Below are 27,520 nucleotides of genomic sequence, written 5' to 3'. Positions count from 1 at the left end.
CTCAGACCCCTTCTGCTTTCTGATCTTTGGCCAAGGTAGTGCTCTCAGATTGGGTGGGGCTTCCTGGGCCCTGGCTCTTTCAGATCTGGGGCAAGTCCACAGAATATCTATTTCCAGCAAAAAACCCCAAAGGGCACAGACTTCAGGGAGTGGGGCTCAGCCTACTGTCTCTGCAGGGATCCCCTGAGCCTCAGCCACACCTGCCTGGGGAGCATCACAGCTTCTACCCCTCCTTCTGGAAGCCCTTGACAAAGCTTTCCTCAGCCCTTGAGGAAACTTACCACTTTAGCTAGTTTTCAAAATAAGTAAATAAATGAACCAGAAGGAGATGGAGAAGTGGAGTCTGGGCGGGAGGTGTTCTTGCGCTAGAAGGTTTGTGTGGTCTTAGCAGCATTTCTTGTGCTCAGCTCATTCCTGCAACACAGGAAGGTGGATTAATGCTCTCCTCAGCTCCTCCCAGTCACCTTTCCACTTGCCTGAAGTTTACTTTCTTTCTTTCTGGGCCCTAGAAGTAGGGAACCTTTTCTCTGTTCCATGCTGGATCTCTATTTGCATTCTCTTCCATAACTGGATTTATGTCCCAGCTCAGCCCTGCTAATAATGTCCACAGCAGGAAGTAAATAAGCAAAGTCAATAACTATAATTCTGTGGATTATTATGTCAATAACTATAATCTGTGAATAATTCCGTTACTGCTGAGGCTGATTGTTTGAGGCTTTCCTTTTGGACCAGGGATGTCAGCATCTAAAAATATTTTCTGACTTAGTGGTTGGTTACAATCTAGTCTCTTAACTGTTTCTTTCCCCCGTTCCTCCACTTAAAACAGTTCTGATGGACTTTGTTGTTATTATTATTATTATTAGAGATGAGGTCTTGCTATGTTGCCCGGACTAGCCTCAAACTCCTGGGCTCAAGAGATCCTCCCCAAGTAGCTGAGACTACAGGTGCATGCCACTGCACCCAGCTCATTGCCTTTTGTTTTGTATGTTAAAGGAGATTTAGCCCATGAACTTGGAGACAGTTTTGCTGAGCAGAACTTCATCTCTTGGCTTTGCTGTTTGTTTGCCTTGTTTTTTTGTTGGTTTTACTTAGTTTTGTTTTTGGAACTAACATCCATAACTTTTGCTATGTATGATATAATCCCCTGTATGACCCTGGGCAAGTGACTTAACCCATTCAGGGTCCAGGTTCCTCTTATGGGAAAGGGTTGCTTGATAAGACACTGTTCATGGTTCCTTGCAGTTTACTATTATGATAGATATTCGATGACCTAAAAATGTAAACCAGTTTCCTTTTTCAAATTTAATTTTTTCGGGAGGTGGAGGAAGATTTTCATTCCTTATGGCTTGCGAAACATCGCTTTCATACATGTCTAGGGTAACCAAGTTCTCTAAATGAATGGCAATAGTGATGTATTTTTCTTAAATCCTTTTCTAACCAGCATTATGGGTTTGTGCTGTACCGGACAACACTTCCTCAAGATTGCAGCAACCCAGCACCTCTCTCTTCACCCCTCAATGGAGTCCACGATCGAGCATATGTTGCTGTGGATGGGGTAAGAATCGTCTCTGAACTGTGCGTTTTGTCCCAGTGAGGGTGGGGATGAGCAGCCTGCACTTGTTAACACAGCATTTGGGGTCTTTGCTCACCTTTTCAACCTCAGGCTCTACCCATCATCTTTTTTTTTTTTTTTTTTTTTTTTTGAGACAGGGTTTTGCTCTGTTGCCCAGCCTGGAGTGCAGTGGTGCGATCACACCTCACTGCAGCCTCAACCTCCCAGGCTCAAGTGATCCTGCTACCTCGGCCTCCCAAGTAGCTGAGACTACAGGGGTGCACCACCATGCCTGGCTAATGTTTTGATTTTTTTGTAGAGACAGGGTCCCACTATGTTGCCCAGGCTGGTCTTGAACTCCTGAGCTCAAGTGATCCTCCTGCCTCAGGCTCCCAAATTGCTGGGATTACAGGCATGAGCCACCACGCTGGGCTCCACCCCTCTTCTTGGTGACCCTTAGCTGTGCCTCTTGGTTGCTGTGAGGCCTCATGCATGTGCCAGTTGCTGAAATCCACCCTACCCACCATCTTAACCCAGAGGGCTGTGCTTGATGCCACACCCTCTCAGAAGCCTTCGGGGTCTCCCCAGCCAAGGCCGCCCTTCTGTGACTGATGTTGCCTGTGCTTTCTTTGCTCCTTAAGGGTGGGGTCCATTTCCAATTCAATTTTGTACCTGCCACTGTACAAAGTTTGTTGAACTTCGTGCCTTTATCCTGCATGAGAAATTATATTCTGAAGGACTGCTCATGACAACTATTACTGAAATGCACAAAGAACCGTGTTTCATAACAAAAGCAGATGCATTTCAGGACTTCCAGTCCTCTCACCGAAATGGTCACAGGAAGGAACACAGGAAAAGATTTTCTTCACCAAGAAAATTTGTTCAGAAGATTTTAAAATATTTCCCATTCTCTTGTAATCAACAGCTTTCATTTCAGTGGGAGCAGTTTACTAAGACATTCTGCTCTATTGATGGTGACTGTTTCTTCGCTTCTAACTTGGGTGTTGTCTTAGTGAATTATGATCATTGTAAGGTCAATTTTTAAAGTCTAACCTTTTAAAAAGTTAGGAATATGTTGTTGATAAAATACCTGTTGTTTTTCCTCATTCTGTTGTATAATTTTCGTGGTTAATGCATCATGTCAAGTATTTTGAGGTGAGAATACTCCACCTAACTTCTCTGATTTTATCTCTTTTGTCTGATTTTGTCTTATCTCTCCATGTTGTTCAGAAGCAATTTTTTGTGAGTGACTTTTGTGCTGTCAGAACACGAAGCAGCTCCTCTAGTAAGAATCCTCCCCTGGAATTTTCCACTAAAAGTAGTTGGCAGTAAAACATTCCAGGGCAAAGGAAACCAGCTTAGACCGTTCCGTGCTCTGAGCTGTGTCTGGCAGTTTTCCTGTTTAGGAAGCAGTGACTGGGGGATCTTTCCGACCTGGCCGGTAACTTGGGCTAAGATGCTATCAAAGCATTTCTTTCCAAGTCTGGTGACACTTCAAGGCAAGAAAATGAGTGCTAAATTAACTGAGCATGCTGCCTCTCCTTGCTGACCTTCTTACCCTCAATTCAATTGTCATTTGGTCTTGAACCCCACAGATCCCCCAGGGAGTCCTTGAGCGAAACAGTGTGATCACTCTGAACATAACAGGGAAAGCTGGAGCCACGCTGGACCTTCTGGTAGAGAACATGGGACGTGTGAACTATGGCGCATATATCAACGATTTTAAGGTAGGACAAACCACACTGTCAAGACTAAGGTTTAAGGGGTGACAACTTAGAAGTTGAAGCCCAGTACAGTGGCTCACACCTGTAATCTCAGCACTTTGGGAAGCCAAGGCAGGAGGATCACTTGAGGCCAGGAGTTCAAGACCAGCCTGGGTAAAATAGTGAGACCTCTACAAAGAATTAAAAACTTAGCCAGGTGTGGTGACGTGTACCTGTGGTCTCAGCTACTCAGGAGGCTGAGGCAGGAGAATTGCTTGAGTCCAGAAGTTGGAGATTAAAATGACCTATGATCATGCCACTGCACTCTAGTCTGGGTGACAAAGTGAGACCTTGTCTCAAAAAAAAGAAGTAGTTGAGCTATTTTGAAGAGCTGTTTTCCTCTGTAGGTGATGAGAAAGTTGAGCTTTGCAAACAGAACCTTTCCCCTGTGTTTGAGTTTGGTCATCCTATAGAAAGAAACAGAAGGAGGAAGCCCCTCCACCATGCTTTTCCTCTGCTTTAAAAGACCACCAAGCTCACTGAAGGCACTCCTTTGCCAGTAAAGCCAGCTGAGCCTCTGTTCTGCCCTGTTTTATGGGTTTGGATGGTTAGTCCGTGGCAAACTCTTCACCTGTAGGAAGCCTCTTCCCTTGGGGCACTGGCTCTCACCTCTGTTGATTACTCCTGTGTCCAGATGTGTAGCCCAAATAAGTTTTTCTAACACATATTTTTAGAGCATTATTCAGCAAGCATTTGTTAAGCTCCCACTCCGCGAGATGCCCCACCAGGTGCTTTGGGGAATGCAAAGGTGTCAAGAGACAGGCTTCTCTCAGGGAGCTCAACCTCCGCGAGAGGAGAGAATGCCTTATCAAGGGAACAATGGCACCACCCAGGCTAGGGCAGGACAGGTGTCTGGGGCTATTTCCTGACCCTCTTGAGATCAGGCAATTACATCTTAGGGAACTTAGGGAATAGCTGTGTGCAGGCCACCTTTGCCTCCAGTATAAATGTCTCTCTCGTAGTTCTTGTGCTCAGGGTGGACTTCATGGCCTCCTGCCTGGCTCTCACAGGCCACACTGACCCATGGGAGTGACTTGACTCTGTTGTGTAGTCTCTGGGTCCCCAGTACCTGTCAAAGAGCCTGACATACAGCCACCTGGTTAATATTTATCAAATTATTAAATGGGCAATCGAGACTTGGTATCTGGGATTCCACTGGGAATGGGGAAGTTCCCTACATACAAGCCAGGGAAGGGGAAGTTAGCTGAGCCTTGACAGCCCAGCCCTGGCCTGTGTGGAACAAATAGAGCAGCTTCTGAATTCAGGTCTGAGGTTTGCCATCGTCATCATTACCTTCCTATCCTCTTAAGGTATCACAGTATTCTCATGTATGTTATCTCACTTGGCCCTCATAACAGGTGAGTGACTCGGGTGTCGTCCTCCCTGTGACAATGGCTGAGGTGCTCAAGGCCAATATTTGCTCCTGGCTGCATCCGTCATACCTGCTCCATCCGCAGTGGAATGACTATTCCTTTGTATCCCACACTCACTCATTCCTTCTGTCCCCAGATTCCATCTTGAGACAGGATCTTGCTGTCACCCAGCCTGGAGCGCAGTGGCACAATCTCGGCTTACTGCAACCTCTGTCTCCTGGGCTCAAGCAATCCTCCCTTCTCAGCCTCCCAAGTAGTTGGGACTATACGTGCATGCCCCCACACTAGGCCAATTTCTGTATGTTTTGTAGAGACTGGATCCCTTTTTGTTTTGAGATGGAGTGTCGCTCTGACACCCAGGCTGGAGTACAGTGGCGCAATCTCAGCTCACTGCAACCTCCACCTGTCAGGTTCAAGCGATTCTCATGCCTCAGCCTCCTGAGTATCTGGGATTACAGGCACCTGCCACCACACCCAGCTAACTTTTGTATTTTTAGTAAAGATGGGGTTTCATCATGTTGGCCAGGTTGGTCTTGAACTCCTAACCTCAAGTGATCTGCCTGCCTTGGCCTCTCAAAGTGCTGGGATTACAGGCATGAGCCACTGCGCCTGGCCCATCTTTCTTGGTGCCCATCTTTCTCTATTCTAGCAGTGGCTCTCAGCCAAACTCTGAAAATTTGGGAATTTGGGATCAATCACTCTAGCAACTCAATGCCCTTTCTGTAGAAGCAGAAACTCTGGGCCTTTTATAGAGACATCATGACCTGCAAAGGAGAAAGCTATAGTTTGGGGAATATATCTCTTCCCAAGGATTTGTAATTCAACCTCCAGTTAGATCTGTGTTACTTCGATGTACACATATTTCGAGGTTCATTTCCTGTTGGTGTTTTGTATCCCGGTTTGCTTTTCCCATTTCCCTGGAATGCAGAGACATGTGAAGCCTTTTTCCTTCCCTCCCCAGCTCACTGTGCTCTGTTTCTGCTTTGCAGGGTTTGGTTTCTAACCTGACTCTCAGTTCCAATATCCTCACGGACTGGACGATCTTTCCACTGGACACTGAGGATGCAGTGCGCAGCCACCTGGGGGGCTGGGGACACTGTGACAGTGGCCACCATGATGAAGCCTGGGCCCACAACTCATCCAACTACACGCTCCCGGCCTTTTATATGGGGAACTTCTCCATTCCCAGTGGGATCCCAGACTTGCCCCAGGACACCTTTATCCAGTTTCCTGGATGGACCAAGGTACGTGTCTTCATGGGAAGGGTTTGAATTCAGGCCTAAACTTTTGGTTGTTAGTGTCTGAGAAAGAATCACAAAGAGCTGTTAGTGAGATATCGTGTGATGGTTTTGAGTGTGGCGTTTCGGACATTCTTCAGGAGGAGGATTGTGGCAGATCTTCAGGGATTCAGTGGCCAGCTCGGAGGTGCTGCCATCTGCCCCCTTGTCATTGGCTTCCTGTAGTGAATGACCATCCTGCCTCCTCCAAGAAGAATCATGACCCCTTTTGATGCTGATTATAGGGGTGCTTTCTCTTTATCTTGAGGACAATCCAGTCAAGACAAAGAGGTGGATCCCTCTGGGAGAGTCTGTCTGGTTTTCATTTATGCCAAGCCCAGTGCTCCCAGAATATCCCCACCTGCATCCAGCCCCACACCCCTGGGGCTTCTATCATAAGCTGTCTGCTTCTCCACTCTTCCTCATCCATTTCACTTCCCAGTCACTCCGCCTTGTCGTTTGAAGACATTGGCATATCTTCCTTCACCGCCTTCTCCTCTCCCTCATGCCCTGTTTTCATCCTAGATCACCTTACCATCACTCATTCAACACACTTCTCATTCTGTGGCCACTATGTGCCCAAGGTGTGTGCCGGGCACTAAGGATACAATCATGAATAAAACCAAACATGGTCCTTTCCCTCATGGAACTTTCAGTCTAGTGGGGGAGGCAGACTCATATTAAAAAGTAAAACCATAGCTGTGATGGATGCTAAGAAGGGCTATGGGGTTGATAATAATTGGTGCATTTTGCCTTGTCAGGGAGGTCAGGGAAGCCTTCCCTAAGATAGTGATGCTTGTCAGAGATATGAAGGATGAGTAAGAATTAGCATGGCAAGAAGAGAAGAAAGCATGTTCCTGGGAGAGGTAACAGCTTGTGCAAAGGCCGTGGGGTTGGAGGGGAAAATGTCAAGTGTGGAAAGTAGGTAGAGACTAGATTGGGACAGGCCTTATAGGCCACGTTAAAGTTTTGTCTTTGTGTTGAGAGCCATTGAAGCAGGAGAGTGACATGATAAGACTGTGATCTGACAAGCTCCTCTGACCCCATTGTGCAGAATGGTTTGGGTAAGGACACTTATGGATTCGAGGAAACCATCTAGGAGGCTGGACCATAGTCTCATTGAGAAACTGGGATGGTGGTATCTAAGATGGAGATGACATCAACTATTTGAGAGATGTTCGAAGTTGGATCAATAAATTGTGACAATGGATTGGACAGGAGGGTTTGGGGAGAGGGATATGTCTCGGATGACTCAGGTCTCAAGCTTGCAGCTGGGCAGAATGGTACCATTTGCTGAAAGAAGCAGCTTCATAAGGGGACTTAGGCTTAGAAAGGGGGGTCATGAGTTTGAATTTAGACCAATTGTGTTTGAAAAGCTGCCTTAGTCTATTTGGGCTGCTATAACAAAATACCATAAGCTGGGTGGCTTATAAACAACAGGCATTTATTTCTCACAGTTCTGGAGGCTAGGAAGTCTTCAAGATCAGGGCACCAGTAGATTTGCTGTCTGGTGAGAGTCTACTTCATCATAGATAGCACCCTCTATGTCCTTACATGGCTGAAGGGGCAAAGGAGCTCTCTTTTATGAGGACACTAATTTCATTCATGAGGGCTCCACCTTCATGACCTAATCACCTCCCAAAGGGGGCCCCACCTCCTAACCCATCACATGGGGGCTAGAATTTTAACAGATGAGTTTTGGGTGGACACAAACATTCAGACCATAGCAGAGGCCTTGGAGAATGGCTGGGAAAGACAGTATTGGAGGAGGGTTGTTGGATCTATAGGCTGGGAATTCAGGGCAGGGATCTGGGCCAGGAATGTATGTAGAAGATCATTGTTGTATAGATTATTGTTGAAAACATGGGCTGGATGAGGTCTCTCAAGGAGAGAGGATGCAGAGGGAAGAAAAGAGGACCTAAGGCTGATGTTTGAGGGACAAAAACATGATGAAGAGTGAAGAGGAGAGACCAAACAAGTAGGAAGAAAACCAGCATTTATGCTGCCAAGAGGACAAATAAGATAAAGACAGAAGCACTTCGGTGGTTTTAGAAGCAAGGAGGCCCTTGGGAATCAGTAAGCCTTGTTCCAGTGGAGTGAAGCATCTCCCAGCCAGATTGCATTCTATAGAGAAGACCAGGGTAAGGAATACGAACAGGAATACTTGAATATAAACATTCTTTTTGAGAAATTTAATTCTGAAGAAGAGGAGAAAATTATGTTAATAGCTGGAGGAGGAGAAGGCAAAAGATGTACATGGTGTGTGTTTAATAAAATGCCCTTTTATTTATTTATGTGTTGCTTGTTTAAAATTTATTGAAATGTATTTTCATTATTCTGCTTGAAATATTTTCTTTTTTTTTTTTTTTTTTGGAGATGGACTCTGTCACCTAGGCTGGAGTACAGTGGTGTGATCTCTGCTCACTGCAACCTCCGCCTCCCGGGCGCAAGCAATTCTCCTGCCTCAGCCTCCAGAGTAGCAGGGACTACAGGCACACACCACCACTCCTGGCTAATTTTTTTTATTATTTTTATTTTATTTTTTATTTTTTGTTTTTTTTTATTTTTATTGGAGACGGGGTTTCATCATGTTGGCCAGGCTGATCTCGGACTCCTGACCTCAAATGAAGTCTCGAAAAGTGCTAGGATAGACATCTGAATTCATTCCAACTTATAGTTATTATAGTTATTATAATACTGCTGTAAACACTTGCATGTAAGTTTTTATGTGAACTTGGCCTCGAAAAGTGCTAGGATTACAAGTGTGAGCCACCACAGCCAGTTAGAAATATTTTCTACTTTCCCATATGATTTCTTCTTTGAACCATAGATTATTAAAAAGTATGTTTTACTGGGCGTGGTGGCTCATGCCTGTAAATCCCAGCACTTTGGGAGGCCGAGACGGGTGGATCACCTGAGGCCAGGAGTTCAAGACCAGCCTGGGCAACATGGCAGAACCCCATTTCTAGTAAAAATACAAAAATTAGCCAGGCGTGGTGGTGAGTAACTGTAATCTCAGCTACTTGGGAGACTGAGGTGGGAGAATCTCTCGAACCTGGAAGGCAGAGGCTGCAGTGAGCCAAGAGCATGCCACTGCACTCCAGCCTGGGTGACAAAGCAAGACTGTGTCTCAAAAACAAAACAAAAACAAACAAACAAAAAAAGTATGCTGTTTAATTTCCACATATTTTGGGTTTGTAAAAATATCTTGTAATTATTAATTTGTAACTTAATTCCTCTATAAAACTTCTAAAATTTCTCTCTAGGGAGAGAAATCTCCATGATCTTGGGTTAGGCAAAGACTTCTTAGATTTGACACCTAAGGCATTATCCTTAAAGAACAAAAATTGATAAATTGGACTTTATCAGAATTAAAAATATTTGTTCTTCAAAAAGCATTATTAGGAAAATGAGAATCCAAGCCACAAACTGGGAGAAAAATAATTTTCAAATCATATATCTAACAAAGGACTTATATCTAGAATATGTAAAGAATTCTTACAATTCAATAATAGACAAACAGCCCAGTCACAAAATGAGCAAAGAACTTGAATAGACATTTTACCAAAGAAGGCATAAGATGGCTAAGTACATTTGCATTTGTATACCTTCTTTGGTAAAATGTCTATTATAAACTAAAATTAGTGGCTGATTAATGTTCAACATTATTAATCATTTGGGAAATGCAAGTCAAAACCAAAATGAAATACTACTTCACACTCACCAGGATGGCTAAATAGTAAGAAGGACAATAGGCAATGTTGGAAAGGACATGGGGGAAAGGGAATCTTCCCACATTGCTGGTAGAAAGATAAGAAGGTACATTTGGGAGCATAGTTTGGCAGTTTCTTCAAGGGCTAAACATAGATTACCATAGAACCCAGCAATTCCACTCCTAGGTATATACACAAGAGAAAGGAAAACATGTTCACATAAAAACTTACATGCAAGTGTTTATAGCAGTATTATAATAACTGTAAGTTGGAATTAATTCAGATGTCTATCACCTGACAAGTGGAGAAAGCATATATATCCATACGATTCCTCAATAAAAAGGAATGGAGTACTGATAACATGCCACAATCCAGATGAATTGGAAAAATATTATGCTAAGTAAAAGAAGCCAAAACTAAAAGGCTATGTATTGTATGACTCCATTTATATGAAATGTTCAGAAAAGGCAAATCCATAGAGACAGTAGTTTACTGGTTGCCTAGGGCTGAGGGTGGGAATGGAGAGTGACTGTTAAGTGGGCATGGGGTTTCTTTTGGAGCTGATGGATATGCTCTGAAACTAACTTGAATGATGGCTGCACAGTCTTCTTAAATGTATTTAGACTTGTTTTATGGCCCAGCACAGGCATATATCTTGCTGAACATACCTTTGGAATTTTAGGCTTTAATATCCTCTCTCTGGCTGCATGTTTCTATGCACCAAACTCTCATGCCTACCAACCTTGCTCTTAAATCTTTTTTTTTTTATTTTTTTGAGACAGAGTCTTGCTCTTGTCACCCAGGCTGGAGTGCAATGGCACAATCTCGGCTCACTGCAACCTCCGCCTCCTGGGTTCAAGTGATCCTCCTGTCTCAGCCTCTCGAGTAGCTGGGATTACAGGCACCCCCCACCACACTTGGCTGATTTTTGTGTTTTTAGTAGAGATGGGGTTTCACCGTGTTGGCCAGGCTGGTCTTGAACTCCTGACCTCATGGTCTGCCTGCCTTGGCCTCCCAAAGTGCTGGGATTACAGGCATGAACCACTGCACCCGGCCTTAAATCTTATTAATGACCTGAAACATTCCACCATTAAGGCTGCAGTTCTTCCTCTACCAAGCCTAGGCCTTACCACAATCTTTTTTATTTATTTATTTATTTATTTATTTATTTATTTATTTATTTTTTAAGATGGAGTTTCGTTCTTGTTGCCCAGGCTGGAGTACAGTGGCACAATCTTGGCTCACTGCAACCTCCGCCTCCCAGGTTCAAGCGATTCTCCTGCCTCAGCCTCCCATGTAGCTGGGATTACAGGCATGCACCACCACGCCTGGCTAATTTTGTATTTTTAGTAGAGACGTGGTTTCTCCATGTTGGTCAGGCCAGTCTCAAACTCCCGACGTCAGGTGATCTGCCCGCCTCGGCCTCCCAGAGTGCTGGGATTACAGGCATGAACCACTGCGCCTGGCCACCACGATCTTTTTTTAAGAGTCATCAGTCCACCTGCCCCCTTGCCCCTTTGGCCTTCTACTCTGCCTCCTTCATTCCTCCTCCATGTAGAATGGATCCACTACTGGTGTCTCTGCTGGTTCACCAGTCACTGAGCACAGCTAAGGGACTTCTCAGCGCATTCATCGTGGCTACCATCCCCTCATTGTTGCCAGCCTCCAGAAGCCCTCAGATTTGCCCAGCAGTCCTTGGTCTCTCTCTGCTCCTTTCCCCCATTGGCCTTTTCAACCTTCACCACCCTCCTTAAGCCACCTGACTCTCCACCCTCTCCACTGAAGACCTCATCCTCCTTGACTGCTATCAGGTGTAACTCCTTTGTTCCCTCAGCTTCCTGTCAGACTTATCTCTCTGCCTCCCACCTCATTTCCTGCCCAGTGGTATCTAGGAGGAAGTCTGAATTCTGAATCTCCTCCCCACCTTCTTCCTTCAGGGCAAGACCCTGTTCTCATATTTCCTCTACCTGCATTTTGTCAGGCTCTCCATCTTTCTGCCGAGTCCCATTTTTCAGCCAAAAAGTGGTAACTAGGAGCTCTAGGACCTAAACACAAAGAAAGCCCTCCCTGGATCTTCCCCCTTTAGCTAGCAAGTTCTTGTTCCCTCGATCCCTCTTTTTCTCCCCTCCTAATGCAGTAGAGACCAATGGAAAAGTGTGAGATGTGTTGGAGGTCAGAGGGAGGTTCATCTTGGCCAAGTCTTAAAGGTGTCACACGCAAGAGTTACTGACCCAGGCGTTCTGCTCAACGCTTTATAGACACTATCTCCGTAGCCATCGAAAGAGGCACCTGTGGTAGATGGATCATTATCTCCAGTTTGCAGATGAGTAGCTGGAGGCTTAGATAGCTAAGTAACTTGTACGAGGTACAGAAGTGCTCAGTGGCACATCTACCTGAGCCCCAGCCGTGTCTTGAAGGCCCATGTGAAAAAGCAGGCAGCATTGAGAACCGGTGAGGAACTCATACTCATTATCTAGGCTGGGGCTCTTTATTTATTTGGTCAGTCTGATGAATGCTCTGCATCTCCAGGCTTGAAAGTACATCTCCACACAGTATTTGTGAATGTGTCAAAGGGTTCAGACCCCCAAAAGCCTGTCTAATCCATATGTCCACTCAAACACTTGTACACAACTGTTCATTGCACCATTATCCATAATTGCCAAAGGTGGAAACAGCCCAAATGTCCATCAGCTGAGGAATGAATAAACGAAATGTAGTACATCCATACAATGGAATATGATTCAGCAATAAAAAGAAATGAAGTATTGATACATGTTACAACATGGAAGAATTTTGAAAACATTAGGCTAATGAAAGATGCCAGTCACAAAGGACTGTATGTTGCATGATTCCATTTACATGAAATGTCCGGAACAGGCAAATTCACATAGACAGGAAGATCTGTGATTGCCTAGAGCAGGGAAAAGACAGTGTTGGTTGGATGGGAAGAGAATGTTAAAGGGTACAGGGCTTCTTAACGGAGTGATGAAATGTTCTATAATTGACTTTGGTAATGGTTGTGCAGCTCTGTAGTATACTAAAGACTGCTGAATTGTATGGTATATGAATTCTATGTCAATAAAGTGCCACACACAAGGCCCATCCAAGAAGTTTGTGGACTTTGGACTGAATGCGTGTGAAGGTCCAAGGGTACACACACATCCTACCTAACACAGAACCAATGTGGTTTCTGTTTTCTGGTGCACAGTGGTCCCTGCTGCTGGGGACAGTCCCAGGCCAGCTCTGGGGCTTCTAAATGATCAGCCACCTCAGAACAGGCAGATCCCACTCCCACACTGAGTGCTAAGCTCTGACATTTGAAAGAATGAGCACGTTAGCACATGGTTTGAATGCAGGGAGCTGGCAGTTGCGGTGTGGGGTTGGACAAAATGATCCCTGAAGCCCCAGCTGTTTCTAAGGCTGTGCACTAACCCCCACATCCTTCATCAGGAGAGGCCCTTGTCAAAGGCCCTGGCACAGGACTCTATGCTCTTCCTATTCATTTTACTGTAAAGAAACTACCTTGATTTAGAGAGCAAAGTCACTGATAAGGGCGATTCATAAGATTAAAAAATCACTTTTGTTTACACTGGCTTTACTTGAGTCGGATGTGGCTTTCTGGTTAATGCCAGATGTGAATGAATATCAACTGAGACTTCAGTAGAAAGGGGTCAGGCATGTTCTGCTCTGTCCAGCAGACACAGGGCAATGCTTTGACCTCACTGAGTTCTTATCTGACTGGAAAGTCCATTAGATAGGAAGCGTTCTTCTCCAGTGCTTTCCACAATATGTCCTGTATGCCAGTGGTCCCCAACCTTGTTGGTATCAGGGACTAGTTTCGTGGAAGACACTGTTTCCATGGACTGTGTGGTCAGGGGTGGGGGGGTGGGAATGGTTTTGGGATGAAACTGTTCCACCTCAGATCATCAGGCATTAGTTAGATTCTCATAAGGAGTGCACAGCCTATATCCCTCGCGTGCGCAGTTCGCAATAGGGTTCCTGCTCCTATGAGAATCTGATGCTGCTGCCGATCTGACAGGAGGTGGCGCTCAGGCAGTAATGCTCGCTCACCTCTCACTGTGCGGCCCGGTTCCTAACAGGCCGCGGACCAGTCTGTGGCCTGGGGTTTGGGGACCCCTGCTATATGCCAAACCTGAAATGTCATGTTCTGCCACTGCAGCAGTGCTTGTGCTATTTATCTCTCTTTAAGCTGGGTGTGGATAAGTCTCCTGTCAATATCCTATGCAGCCTTCCAGCCTTTAACATTTTGTGGTAGGTTTAGGTGCATGACAGAGCATGGTAGTGAGTGGGCTAGTGTCCATTTTTCCTTAACCAAAATTATGCTTTGAAGAGTCAAGAATCAAAATAGAATACTGATGAAAAGTAATTCTGTATTTTAAAGATAAATTGTCCCACCTTCAAGATGTAAAATAACTATGAAATAAAACAATGTATAATAAACGGTTGAAAGAAATTCCTTCTTTTAACTGTTTGTTGCATCTTGCTTTTGAAATTTCCTGGCCGACGCGATGGCTCACACCTGTAATCCTAGCCCTTTGGGAGACCGAGGTGGTAGGATCACTTGAGCTCAGGGGTTTGAGACCAGCCTAGGCAACTTAATAAGACCTCATCTCTACAAAAAAAATTTTTGAATTAGCTGGGCTTGGTGGCATGCACCTGTAGTCCCAGCTACTTGGTGGGAGATGGGAGGATTGCTTGAGCCCAGCAAATCAAGGCTGCACTGAGACATGATTATGCCAGAAAAGAGTATGTAAAACTTTTAAAACCTTATCAGTGTTAGTCACTTGGTCTCAATCCATTTGGAGAGACAGAGGTATAGAAAGAGCCCAAGAGGATTATAAGAGTCTGTAAGAGATATGTAAACCATGCAGTTGGGCCTTGGAGAGGAAGAAATTATAAGTGCTTAAGATTGCTGGGAAAGGTCTGGTCTTCCTAGTGGGAAGGATATTTTGTGCAGAGGGATTGATATTTTTCAAGGGAATAGTATAGTAAGAAATATATTTGGTCTTTGTCCCTGGTTCCAGGGCCCTAAAACCCTTGGAATTTTCTGAGTGGTAGGAGTGTCTTTTGTTATTCGTAACTAGCCTCTTTCAATCCCACCTGGGTTTATGCTAATGAGGCGACTTAGGATGGAGCCCCTAGATAACTATAGGATAGTTACAAGGGCATGATGGCACCTGCAGTCCCAGCTACTTGGTGAAAGGTGGGGGGATTGCTTCTCCTGACTTGCGTGCCCAAACTTCTCCTGGTTTTCTTCCCTCTCTTTGCTCCTTCTCAGGCTTCTCTGTCAGCTTCTATGTTGCAGTCCTCAGGACTTGGTCCTGGGCTCTCTTCTTACACTTTTGGGGATTGTCCTCACAGATGTGCTGGACATGCTTACATTTCCTTTTCCAGCTCAGCTCTTACAAGGCTCTGGAGCCCACCTTTGGGGGTCTCATAGGCACCTCCAGCCTGATAGGTATAAAACAGAACTCTCTCTCTGTTACCCCTGAAAGCTACTCTTCTGCTGGAGAAGTGGTCCAGAGAGAAGGAACAGAGCTGGACTTGAGTGTGGCAGTAGGGAGGGAGGGCGGTCCAGCTTCAGGAAATAGTAATAGTACCAGCCACATCTGAGAGCTTACCATGTGCTGGCTACGGTACTGAGTGCTCACAGGTATCTTCTCACCCAGCTGTTCTCAGCAATCCTGAGAAAGGCACAGACATGGCTGAGGAAGCCCCAGTGGGATTTGGTGATTGATCAGTGAAAGTGGAACTGACTAAGTAGTGGATGGCTCTACTATTTTTAAATTGAGTTTTTAAACGTCACTCACTTTCCTGAAAAGTAGCATGCTTAGGCACCTTCTGACCATGGAGATGTGTATCAGTTAGCTTCTGCTGCATAACGAGCCACCCAAAACTTAGTGGATTAAAACGACAACAGTTTATTTAGTTCACGATTTTGAGTATTGGCAGACCAAGTGGTGGTTTTGCTGGTCTCAGCTGGGCATGACCACCTGGGTGTTAGCCATCTGTCAGCTGAGGCAACAGAGAAGATGAGACCATCTCTCTTTCATCATCCAGCAAGCTAGCCTAGGCTTGTTCACATGACTAGCAGGGTTCACACGACTGAGCAGGGTTCAAAGAAAGAATGCAAATGTGCAAGGCTCCTTAAGGCCAAAGTCAGGATTCACATGTCGCTTCTTCCACGTTGTTTGGCCAAAATATGTCACTAGACCAGCCAGATCCAAGGAATGGAGAAACATGTTCTACCCCCTTTTTTTTTTTTGAAATGGAGTCTCACTCTGTTGCCCAAGCTGGAGTGCAGCGACATGATCTCAGCTCATTGCAACCTCCGCCTCCCAGGTTCAAGCGATTCTCCTGCCTCAGCCTCCTGAGTAGCTGGGATTACAGGTGCACACCACCATACCTGGCTGATTTTTGTATTTTTAATAGAGATGGGGTTTCACCATGTAGGCCAGGCTGGTCTGGAACTCCTGACCTCAGGTGATCCACCCACCTTGGCCTCCCAAAGTGCTGGGATTACAGGAGTGAGCCACCATGCCCAGACAGATTCCACTTCTTGATAGAGGGACCCACTAATAATTGGGGCCATCTTTTCAATATCCCACAGGTCTTAACACTATTGGACCCTACTTTCATCCTAAATTTGATGTGCTTGTTAAACTTCTTTTTTGTCTAATTTGCAGTTATGCTTACCTCCTACAAGACCTACTATTTCCGTCTAATTCACTGTTTTCAGTTGCACAAGTCCCGTGAACTTTGAAACTAGACCATCAGACTACTCTCAACAAATATTATGTTAATTTAGCAACAAAACTTGTTAGAACTTTTGTAAATGGGTAAATAGGCTAGAAGTGAAAGAAGGTCTTCTTCAATTTTTAGGTTGTGAACTTTATAACAAATATGACATGAGGCAGTAGTTTTTGCTTATCAGTTCCTAGCTTGGTTCCAGATACGTGAGGTGGTTTGACGACTGTTGTTAGGTAAGCTATTGTATTAAAAAGGTCTAGCTATGGTGGAACTGTTGGAAGTTGAGAAGGAAAAAGAATTTTTATTTGGGATTTGATGAGAAGTGATTTATCTTTTATGCTGTTATTTTATGCATTTGATGGCTTCAGTTCTATTTGGACCTGTCCCAAAATATGGAGAAACCATAAAGTTATTTAACTTTATTACTTTAAGACTGAGGAGGAAGCAAAAAAGTGTGATTTGCGTCAGCTGCAGAGCCTTTTGGGGTTCTGAAGGAAGGGGAGAATTAATCTTCTGTGTATTTCATTGAGATCTATTTAACCTCTTATTTCTAAGCAAGCCTTGTAAGAGGCTTTTACCTTTTTTTCTTTTCAATTCTCCTCTTTTTCTTCTCTTTCTCCCAGGTAAGCATCACAGTGATTCATGAGTTCGGTGTGTGAGAGCCTTTAACCTTGGGAACTGGACCTTTGTCTTTCCCATTTTAAGTCCTGCAAGTGTCTAAATGTTTTCTTTCAGAGTGTGACAAAGGCAGCATTCACCCTGAGCTTATTGTTGCTTTTAAAGGAGCTCCCAAAAAATTTTGGAAAATTTTAAACTACAACTTAAAACAGTAGTGAGACCAGGCACAGAGGCTCACACCTGTAATCCCAACATTTTGGGAGGTGAAAGCAGGAGGATCACTTGAGGCCAGGAGTTTGAGACAAGCCTAGGCAACATAGTGAGATTCTATGTCTATTTTTAAAAATAGTTTTTAAGTTAGCTGGCCATGATGGCTAACAACAACACGTGCATACCTCCCCCCGATAGTTTCACACCTATAGTCCCAGCTACTCGAGAGGCTGACACAGGAGGATCGCTTAAGCCCAAGAATTCGAGGCTGCAATGGACTATGATAGTGCGGCTGCAGTCTAGTCTGAATGACAGCGTGAGACCCTGCCTCATAAGGAAGGAAGGAAGGATGGAAGGAAGGAAGGAAGGGAGGGAGGGAGGGAGGAAGGGAGGGAGACTTTTGTTTTAAATTCCATTTATCCAGATAGTTTAAAACAGACAGACAAACACATGTATCTGTCTGATCAACAAAAAAGTAGGTCAGGCATTTCCAGGAACCTCACATTTATGAAACTATTATTATTGCCTTAGTGATTACAGCAAAGGGTGGAGAGTCTGCCAGGGTCAAGCCGTGGTCAGAGAAAGTCACTTTGTCATGGAACTGTTTTAACTGAGACTGCCTTAGGAAGCCCCAGAAACCACTGCTTGGTCCCCATGGGGCTGACTTCATTAAGAGTGTATCTACTTTTAGATCATATTCAGCAACACGTGCATACCTCCCCACCAAAAATAATTGCAAAAGCATAACTTTTTAAGAGAAATAAAAATCAATGTATATATTTTTTAAATAGAATTTTTAAAGGTAAATTATATTAAAGTGTTTTTCATTGGTTCTAATCAAGGAGGGAAGGCAAATGTTTTTCTTTTAGTGAACAATATTCTTTAAAACTCTTAAACTGGGAGCAGAGGAACGTGAAGAATTCTTTCAGAAGGGCTTCATGTCACCTCTTCAACGAATCTTTTCTTGGCAGAATTATCAACAAGTAGCAGCAGCCATGAGTGCTACTAAGTGTATATTGAATATCACTCTCCTGCGTGCGGAGAATCTCGCCTCAAACAAAATGGACAAAGACTTTCCCTTCCTAGAGCCTGTGTTATAGCTGGAAATAGCTCATAAACTAGTCATCAAACAAAAGATATGAATTTCAAATCATGATAATAACTAGAAGAAAAAGAAAAAATGAATGGATAGTGAGTGACTTGGAATGGAAAGCCCAGCATTAAGGAGGAGGGTCGTGGCCCTGCCTGCGTGATGAGAAGGCTTCGGGTTGAGGTGAGTAGTGTTTGCATGTGGGGACGAGCTGATGCCCAAGCAAAACTAACTGAAAGTAATTGGGGAGCTGTGTGTGGTGATGCACATCTGAAGATCCAGCTTCTCGGGAAGCTGAGGCTGGAGGATCGCTTGAGGGCAGGAGTTTGAGGCTGTATTGTGCCTGTGAATAGCGACTGGAGTCCAACCTTGGCAATGTAGCAAGATGTGAGAGTGAGAGAGAGAGAGAGAAGAGAGAAGAGAGGAAGGAGGAGAAGAGAAGAAGGAGAAGGAGAAGAGGAGAGGAGAAGAGAAGAGAAGAGAGAAAGGAAGAACAAGAAGGAGAAGAAAGAGAAGGAAAGAACGAAAAGTAGTGGAGAGTGGAGTGAGCAAGGGGGAGTGCGGCAGACACAAGGAGGAAAGGAGGAAGATATGGGCTGTGGACCACAGGAAGGAGGTTCGAAACAGGAATGTGTGAAAAGAATCCTATTTTCACTTTGGCAGCTATGCAGAGCCTAGATTCTAGAGTTAATAAAGTCAAGAGACTGTGAGGAGGCTGCAGCAGTCTAAGACAACATTGATTTATGACTTGCTCTGGAAGTCAGGCTGTGAGGATAGAGAGAAATGGAAGACTGATGGTCTAATAATGAAGTCACTAGGATCTCACCATACCTTAGCTCTGTAGTCCAGTGCAGTAGCTTCTTGTATAATATTGTTGGGTTTTTTCTGTTTGTTTTGTTGTTGTTTTTTTTAACTGAGTCTTGCTCTATCACCTAGGCTGGAGTGCAGTGGTGCAGTCTCAGCTCACTGCAACCTCCACCTTCCAGGTTCAAGCGATTCCCCTGCCTCAGCCTCCCGAGTAGCTGGGATTACAGGCACCCACCACCATGCCTGGCTAATTTTTGTATTTTTAGTAGAGACAGGGTTTCACCATATTGACCAGGCTAGTCTCGAACTCCTGACCCCAAGTGATTTGCCCGCCTTGGCTTCCCAAAGTACTGGGATTACAGGCATGGGCCACCACACCTGGCCTTGTATAATATTCTTTACAAGAATGTTCATTTTTAACCACATATGGTTAAGTTTAAATTAATTAAATGTGAAAATTCAATTCCTCCTTCACACTTTTTTAAAAAATAGCTACTCTTTATAGTATCACTAAAGTTGGACACATGCATATCCCATGACCCAGCAATTCCATTCCTAGCATTCCCCTCCTGTAAGAAACATGTGCATGGCCAGGCGAGGTGGCTCATGCCTGTAATCCCAGCACTTTGGGAGGCTGATGGGGGAGGATCACCTGAGACCAGGAGTTTGAGACCAGCCTGGGCAACATGGCGAAACCTCATCTCTAAAAAAATACAAAAATTAGCCAGGCATGGTGGGGCATGCCCGTAGTCCCAGCTATGTGGGAGGCTAAGGTGGGAGGTTGACGCTACAGTGAGTCGTGATGGTGCCACTGCATTCTAGCCTGGGTGTCTGGAGTGAGATCTTGCCTCAAAAAGGAAAAAAGAAAAAGAAAAAGGCCAGGCATGGTGGCTCACGCCTGTAATCCCAACACTTTGGGAGGCCGAGGTGGGCGGATCTCTTGAGGCCAGGAGTTGGAGACCAGCCTGGGCAACATGGCAAAACCCCATCTCTACCAAAAATACAAAAATTAGCTGGGCATGGTGGTGCACGCCTGTATTCCCAGCTACTCAGAAGGCGGAGGAACAAGAAGCTCTTGAACTTGGGAGGTGGAGGCGGAGGCTGTAGCGAGCCAGGATTGCACCACTGCACGATAACCTCCCCAGAGCAATGGCTGCTGCTTCTCTCCACCCTCCCAATCTCAAGCAAGGGCCTCTTCTGACCACCGCTAACCCAGAACCATCCAGGGAAGGGGATCCAGGGAAAACAATTCCCAGCTTACCTACCAGGTGCACAGTCCACCCGGCATGTGAGGGCCCATCTCTTGGATGCTTATGAAATGGAACTTGAGGTTTGAGAAAGGACCAAACCTCCACTTTGTTCACCTGCGATTTGGTCAGGAGTTGGCTTGGCCTGTGTCCTGACCATAGCATGAAGCCTGTGTGGTGCGTGCCATTCCTTGGCTGCTGCTCGTAATGCCCTCCCACTTCTCTGTCTTCCCCCTTGACCGCAAAAGTAAAGTGCTACTGTTCTCTAATACTGCAAAAACAAGGCACCAGCAGATTTTAAGCTGATAAAAACCTGCTAAAGCTGTCATTGTATATACCTTTTAGGATGGAATGAGATAACATATCCCAGGGTAAAAACAAGAGTGAAATAGTTCTGAGAACTGTGAAACTGTCGTCCTCTTTCTAAATGACTTAATCCAACAGACAGGTGGTTTTTAATCACGGACCCCCTTCTTTTGTAGGCATGGGAACACCAACATCTTTTCACTTTAATCATGTAAGGAGTGCTACCGCTTACAGGCCACACACTGTTCCTTCATCATCATTGTCCCCAATGACTGGTATGAAAAATTGTGTTGAGACCTGCCCAAGGTCAGACAGCTAGTAAGTGGCAGGACACAGATACGAACCCAGGTAGGAAATTCAGAAGGATCTAAAGTAAAGCGGACACTTGGAGGCTGAAAAATACCCAAACGTAAGAAGACTGAGGAGCCCTGGGGTGAGCAGCAGAGTTGTGTTGCAGAACGTGATGAGGATTAGGGCTCAGCAGGTGTCAGCCATGGCTGGGCCTCCTCCAGGCTGTCTCCTAGGATATCTGGGCCATTGTAGGTCACAGTTTCTTTCCTGCCTCCCTCCCTTCTTCCATTCCTCTTTCCTCTTCCTTCTCCCTTTATGTTTTCCTTTCTTCTCCCAGATTTTCTCTTTCTTTTGCGTGTATGTGATCTCCCCATCTTCACTTTCTTTCTTTGTAATAGAATGGTCCATCTATTCAGCCAGCTGTTGATCCTAGCCTTTGAGCTTTGAGCAAATCTTTTTTTTTTTTTTTTTTTTTTTTGAGACGGAGTCTTGCTCTGTCACTGCGCAAGGCTAGAGTGCAGTGGCGCAATCTCAGCTCACTGCAACCTCTGCCTCCCCGGGTTCAAGTGATTCTCTTGCCTCAGCCTCCTGAGTAACTGGGATTACAGGCATGCGCCACCACACCTGGCTAATTTTTGTATTTTTAGTAGAGACGGGGTTTCACCATGTTGGCCAGGCTGGTCTCGAACTCCTGACCTCAGGTGATCTGCCTGCCTTGGCCTCCCAAAGTTCTGGGATTACAGGCGTGAGCCACTGCACTCAGCCCCTTTGAGCAAATTTTAGCACGTACAGAGAGGCTGTGTAGACAGACCTAAACACGGTCCCTGTTTTTTAGGAGTTTATCCTCCACTCTCAGTTCTGTTATGGGAAGCAGCTTCCCCTACTCACAGAAATTGTTTATGCAACCTATAGCATCACCTCTGCTCCTGAACCAAACATGGAGTCCACACCCTAACTCTGAGGGTGCCTGTAAGAGTCCTTAGAACATAGCAGTAATATAGACACCCAACTGGATGAGCCTCTTCCTCTCCCTCACCCCAAACCCCCTATCCCTCTTGAGGGGTTGTTTTGGGGACCACTCCTGGTACCTGTCTGACCTCAGGATGCAGGCCCTGGAGTCCTCTGTTCCCTGTGTTCACCAGGTGTACAGCAGATAGTGAGGTCAAGACCTGCCTCTGGGAAAGGAGAACAAAGAAGGAAAAGATCTATTTAAGGAAGCAGTTCAGCAGTTGTCTTCTGTGTACAGAAAAGTCAGGGAGAGGCTGGTGTGTGGGTACGGGCAGCACCTGGGAACCAGGATGAAATTCAGAAATTTCCACACTGCTCTCTGGTACCAACATCTGTGGCCACTGAAGCCCGTCAGAGGGACCAAACCTGTATTTTCCTGAAGCAGGAGTGGGTCTTTGGGGCAAGTTTTTGTTGCCCCAAAGAAGGTGGATGGGGGCATCCACCTTCTTCCCACCTTGGCCGGTTATCCCAGCAAGAAGCTAAAACCAAGGCTGGCATGGGCCTGGCTGTCAGCCTCACCTTTCTGGGGGCATTTCTTTCCTCCATTGCTGCTGGCCTGCCCTACATCAGGGCCCCCACCTTCCTCAGGGCTTTCGGTGCATCTGGGGTTGATGGTTCTCTGTCTCTCTCTCTCCAGGGCCAGGTCTGGATTAATGGCTTTAACCTTGGCCGCTATTGGCCAGCCCGGGGCCCTCAGTTGACCTTGTTTGTGCCCCAGCACATCCTGATGACCTCGGCCCCAAACACCATCACCGTGCTGGAACTGGAGCGGGCACCCTGCAGCAGTGATGATCCAGAACTATGTGCTGTGACGTTCGTGGACAGGCCAGTTATTGGCTCATCTGTGACCTACGATCATCCCTCCAAACCTGTTGAAAAAAGACTCATGCCCCCACCCCCGCAAAAAAACAAAGATTCATGGCTGGACCATGTATGATGATGAAAGCCTGTGTCTTTGAGGGATTCTACCCTGAACATACCTCACAGATCCTCCCTGTCATGCCACATTTCACTGATTGGATTGTGGAAATGGAAAAGGAATTTAGGATGTGCATTTTCACCTGAGGTTTCCCTGCATCCCTGCAGTGCCAAAGCCCCACCTTCAGGGACCACCTGGAATGTGTGAGGGGCTGACAGCACAGTAACGTGCATACATATCTGCAGGGCTGGAATGGAAGCTTTAAAGGTGGTAGTGATTTTTATCTTGGAAGAATCATGTTACCTTTTTGTTAAATAAAATTTGTACTCAAATGATGATGTCACTGTTTTTAATGTGCAGGTATTGAATTATATGGTCTGACTTAAATCATAACTAGACTTGAGTGGGCTGAATAAACCACTTCACTAACTTGAAGTTCAAAAGGATGGAAAATAGTCTTGGTTTGATCTGTGGACTGCTGCTTTTCTGATCGTTATTTGACTTGCTTTTGGACTAGATAACCTATAAATACAGCTCAAAACAATTATGCAAACAATCTAAATGATTAACAGTTGCACAGTGTACATAGTATGGTATATCTATATAGAAGCATAGTATTTTAGCCACTAAAATGGTGAGAGATCTATACTTATATGCAAATTTTTTGATACATGAAAAAACATTACCTTAAATTGGATCCCGTTTTGTGTGTTTCAACATAAGAACTTCACATATTCACACAGTACAGGCCTATACACATGTCAGTAGTCAGGCATGCACGTGTGTGTGTGCTGTGTATGTGCACAGATAGGAAAGGACGTGGTGTTTCTGATATTCCTGTCCTGACGTGGAGCAGTAGCTCTCATTTGTTGAGGACTTGTTCTACACCATGCACAGTTCTGAGTTTATGTTTAACTCACTTGCCCCTCACAAGAACACTGAGGAATATACTGTCATCCTGCCGGTTTACCAGATCTCACAGATGTATGTGGCGAGACAGGGTTTGAGCCCAGGTAGTCTGGCTCTAGTGTCCGGGTACACATTGCATACATAAATATTAATACATGCTTGTGTTGCACAAGAAAGGAATAACTTTAAAATGTTCATATACTTATATCTGGATGCTAAGTATTTGAGAGATTGCTTGCTTTTTCTTATCTGTATTTTTAATTATATACTGGGAATATGTAATTTTTTTTTTTTTTTTTGAGGCTGGGTCTTGCTCTGTTGCCCAGGCTGAAGTGCAATGGCATGATCGTAGCTCATTGCAGCCTTGAATTCCTGGCTTCAAGTGATCTTCCTACCTTGACCTCCCAAAGTTCTGGGATTACAGTTATGAACCACTGCACCTGGCCCTGTAGTTTTGTTTTGTTTTGTTTTGTTTTGTTTTTAAGGAGGGAGAAAGGAAAGTTTTTTTTATGTCAATCTGTAATGTTTTCTTGGTGGTATATTTTTCCCTCTGTCATAGGCACAACTAATAAATATCTGAGATTGAACAGTGAGTCTTTAAACACAGGTTGAGCCAGCTGCAGGTGGCATAGATGAGCCGAAACAAACACTGGAACTTAGTTAAGGACGTTTTTCCATAGTACCTTTTTCTAGATGTTCTGCACCATTTGATGTTCGGGCAGATCACAGGGCGAAGGAGGTGCTACACGGACCCATACCCTCATTTCATTACTCCTCCACTGCACAGTTACCAAAAACATAAAATGATACTCAAGAACCATGGCCAAACAGTGATAAGCTTTGGAAAGAAATGTGAAATGACTCCTTTTAAAGCATATGTACATTGGTGAATTGCAGTTCCCCTGCCCTAGAGACAAGCAGAGAATCTCCAGAAGGCACGAGCAGTGGAGTGTGGTTGCCTCATCAGCGTGTACACTTGCCTTATATTTCACTCATTCAGTCTTCAGAACTACACTGTAAGGTCAAATAGCAACAAGTCCATTTTACAATTGAAAATATTTAAAACTTTGGCAAGAGGCAGAGTTGATTTCAAACCTGGCCTACCTCCCTCCAAAGCCAGAGTGTTTTGTCTTATCAATGTGAGGGAATTTGGATGGGTTTTCCCACCTACAGCACTCTGCCACCCCTTACCCAGGAAGTTTTTGGAAAACAGAATCTTTTTTTTTTTTTGAAACAGAGTCTTGCTCTGTCGCCCAGGCTGGAGTGCAGTGGCATGATCTTGGCTCACTGCAACCTTTGCCTCCTGGGTTCAAGCGATTCTCCTGCCTCAGCCTCCAGAGTAGCTGGGATTACAGGCGTGCATCACCATGCCCAGCTAATTTTTGTATTTTTAGCAGAGACGGAGTTTTGCCGTGTTGGTCAGGCTGGTCTCAAACTCCTGACCTCAGGTTATCCACCCACCTGGGCCTCCCAAATCGCCAGGATTACAGGCATGAGCCACTGCGCCCGGCCAGAAAACAGAATCTTAATACATAGATAGTGCCACCTGGACTCTGGACTCCCCTCAACCCATCCAACTCTATACTGCCTCTCATGGGCACACATTTTGCCTGCTACAATGTTCTTCCTAAAATAAGATGTGCCTTCAGTCATTCTTGATTTCTCTCAATAACCTTATTTCAGATCTGTCCACGAATTGATTGAAAATGTAATTCTCTCTATGGATGCTACCTTTGGAAAATAATAAGGGGAGTACTTTTATTACCTACTATCTAAACCTTTTATATTAAATTTATCTTTCAGCCACTGTGCCCGGCCTCACAATATACAGTCATTTGTGTCTGATCTCTCTCAGCATACCGTGAGGTTTGTTCCATGTTGTAGCATGTTCAGGAATGTGTTCCTGTGTGTTGCTGAGTCGCATTCCATTGTATGGATGTACCACATTTTGTTTATCCATTTGCCAGCTGATGGGCACTTGAATGGTTTCCAGTTTTGACTATTATGAAGAATGCTGATATGAACATCCATATACAGTTATTTGTGTAGTCATCCGTTTTCATTTCTCTTGGATAGATACCCATGAGAGGGATTGTTTAGTCATATAGTAATTTATATTGAACTGTTTAAGGAACTGTTAAACAATTTCAGAATATCTTTTTTGAAGATAGTGAATAATGAAGAGGAGGCAGAATTACCCTTAGACCTGTAATCCCAGCACTTTGGGAGGCCAAGGTGGGTGGATGGCTTGAGCCCAGGAATTCGAGACTAGGCTGGGCAATATGGCAAGACCTCATCTCTACTAAAAATACAAAAATTAGGCCAGGTGCGGTGACTCACACCTGCAATCCAAGCACTTTGGGCTGAGGCAGGTGGATCACCTGAGGTCAGGAGTTCGAGACCAGCCTGGCCAACATGGTGAAACCCCATCTCTACTAAAAAATACAAAAATTAGCCGGGCATGGTGGCAGGCACCTGTAATCCCAGCTACTCAGGAGGCTGAGGCAGGGGAATCGCCTGAAAGCGGGAGGCGGAGGCTGCAGTGAGCCGAGATTGCGCCACTGTACTCCAGCCCGGGTGACAAGAGTGAGACACCATCTCAAAAAAAAAAAAAAAAAAAATAGCTGGATGTGGTGGTGCATACCTGTAGTCCTAGCTACTCAAGAGGCTGAGGTAGAAGGATCACTTGAGCCCGGGAGGCAGAGGTTGCAGTGAGCTGAGATCACACCACTGCACTCTAGCCTGGGTGGCAGGGCCAGACCCTGTCTCAAAAAAGAAAGAATCACACTTAGAATTTGCAGATTTATCATCCCTCCTGTCCTCTCTCTTCCCTTCTCCACCTTACACTACCTACTTTCTTTATCTGTCATTGTCAGTCTGTTTATCTTTGTTTCTCAGCAAATCCAGTTTATTCAGAATGAAATTGTTTAGTGCTAATCCGAGGTGGGGTTTTTTTTCATTGTTTCCCCAACAAGAAATATGTCTTCTGTCAAATGACACAAATAGGAAATGATCTCATGTGGTCTTTATTTCTCTCCTTTATGAAAAAGAAGTCATTTTCTGAAATCACCTTTTTAGTCAGTCTGAGGGATCCTGACTGGTCTGTGGTAGCACACACAGCTGGTGTGGACCATCAGCACATGGGCTGCAAGGAAAATCGCCCCGATGTCCAGACAGTGGGGCCAGGTGGTTTCTGGGTTTTGGCCTAGCCCCTGCTCTTGGTCTGACTGAGCAATACTTCCCCAGGTGTCCCTTGCCCTTCAGCCCACTGGCCCTGACCTTTGTTAGAAGTGGATGCCCAGCAGCTTTCTGGTTGTCTGTGAATGCCCGGTGAAGATTCTGAACTGATTCCTCACCAGACAGTTGCTCTGTTTGCACCACAAGGGGCTTTCCCACGTGTGAGCAGGCCTCCCACCAGCTTCATTCCTCCAAACTCCCAAACCAGCAGCACTGTCTCCTAAGATACAACAGGACAGGCTTTGAGGACAGAAACCCAGGGTCACGTTCCTGCTCCATCACTTTCCATCAGCATGGTCTCGGGCAAGGGAATCGTGTAAGTCTAAATTTCTTATTCTCCTAAATGTGGTGGCCACCTTGTGGGGTTTTAAAATTAAATGAAGTCATCATAAAAGTACCTTGTGTAGCATTTGCCATGTAGTAGCTGCT

General features: G+C 45.1%; 1 protein-coding gene across 9 annotated transcripts in view; it reads left to right on the top strand.

Annotated features, from left to right (window-relative positions):
- Positions 1 to 27,520, top strand: part of GLB1 (galactosidase beta 1) — a 139,746-nt gene that overhangs the window by 80,835 nt on the left and 31,391 nt on the right. For 3 of the 9 annotated variants that reach the window (XR_010155558.1, XR_002943096.3, XR_010155557.1), the window contains exons 13-16: positions 1,442 to 1,555; positions 3,148 to 3,279; positions 5,678 to 5,932; positions 27,101 to 27,407. Coding sequence is in view for 5 of the 9 variants with exons in the window: in XM_003950049.6 (XP_003950098.1) it covers positions 1,442 to 1,555; positions 3,148 to 3,279; positions 5,678 to 5,932; positions 22,664 to 22,963 (801 nt within the window). In the remaining 4 variants the exon portion in view is untranslated. Of the gene's footprint in view, positions 1 to 1,441; positions 1,556 to 3,147; positions 3,280 to 5,677; positions 5,933 to 18,248; positions 18,551 to 22,663; positions 23,278 to 27,100; positions 27,408 to 27,520 lie in introns of those variants that run through there. The other 6 variants (XM_003950049.6, XM_016940639.4, XM_016940636.4 and 3 more) reach the window with 3 other exon arrangements.

Source organism: Pan troglodytes, chromosome 2, assembly GCF_028858775.2.
Source record: "Pan troglodytes isolate AG18354 chromosome 2, NHGRI_mPanTro3-v2.0_pri, whole genome shotgun sequence".
Taxonomy (NCBI): domain Eukaryota; kingdom Metazoa; phylum Chordata; class Mammalia; order Primates; family Hominidae; genus Pan; species Pan troglodytes.
The sequence above is the reverse complement of the archived record's forward strand: the minus strand, read 5'-3'. Positions and strand labels throughout refer to the sequence as shown.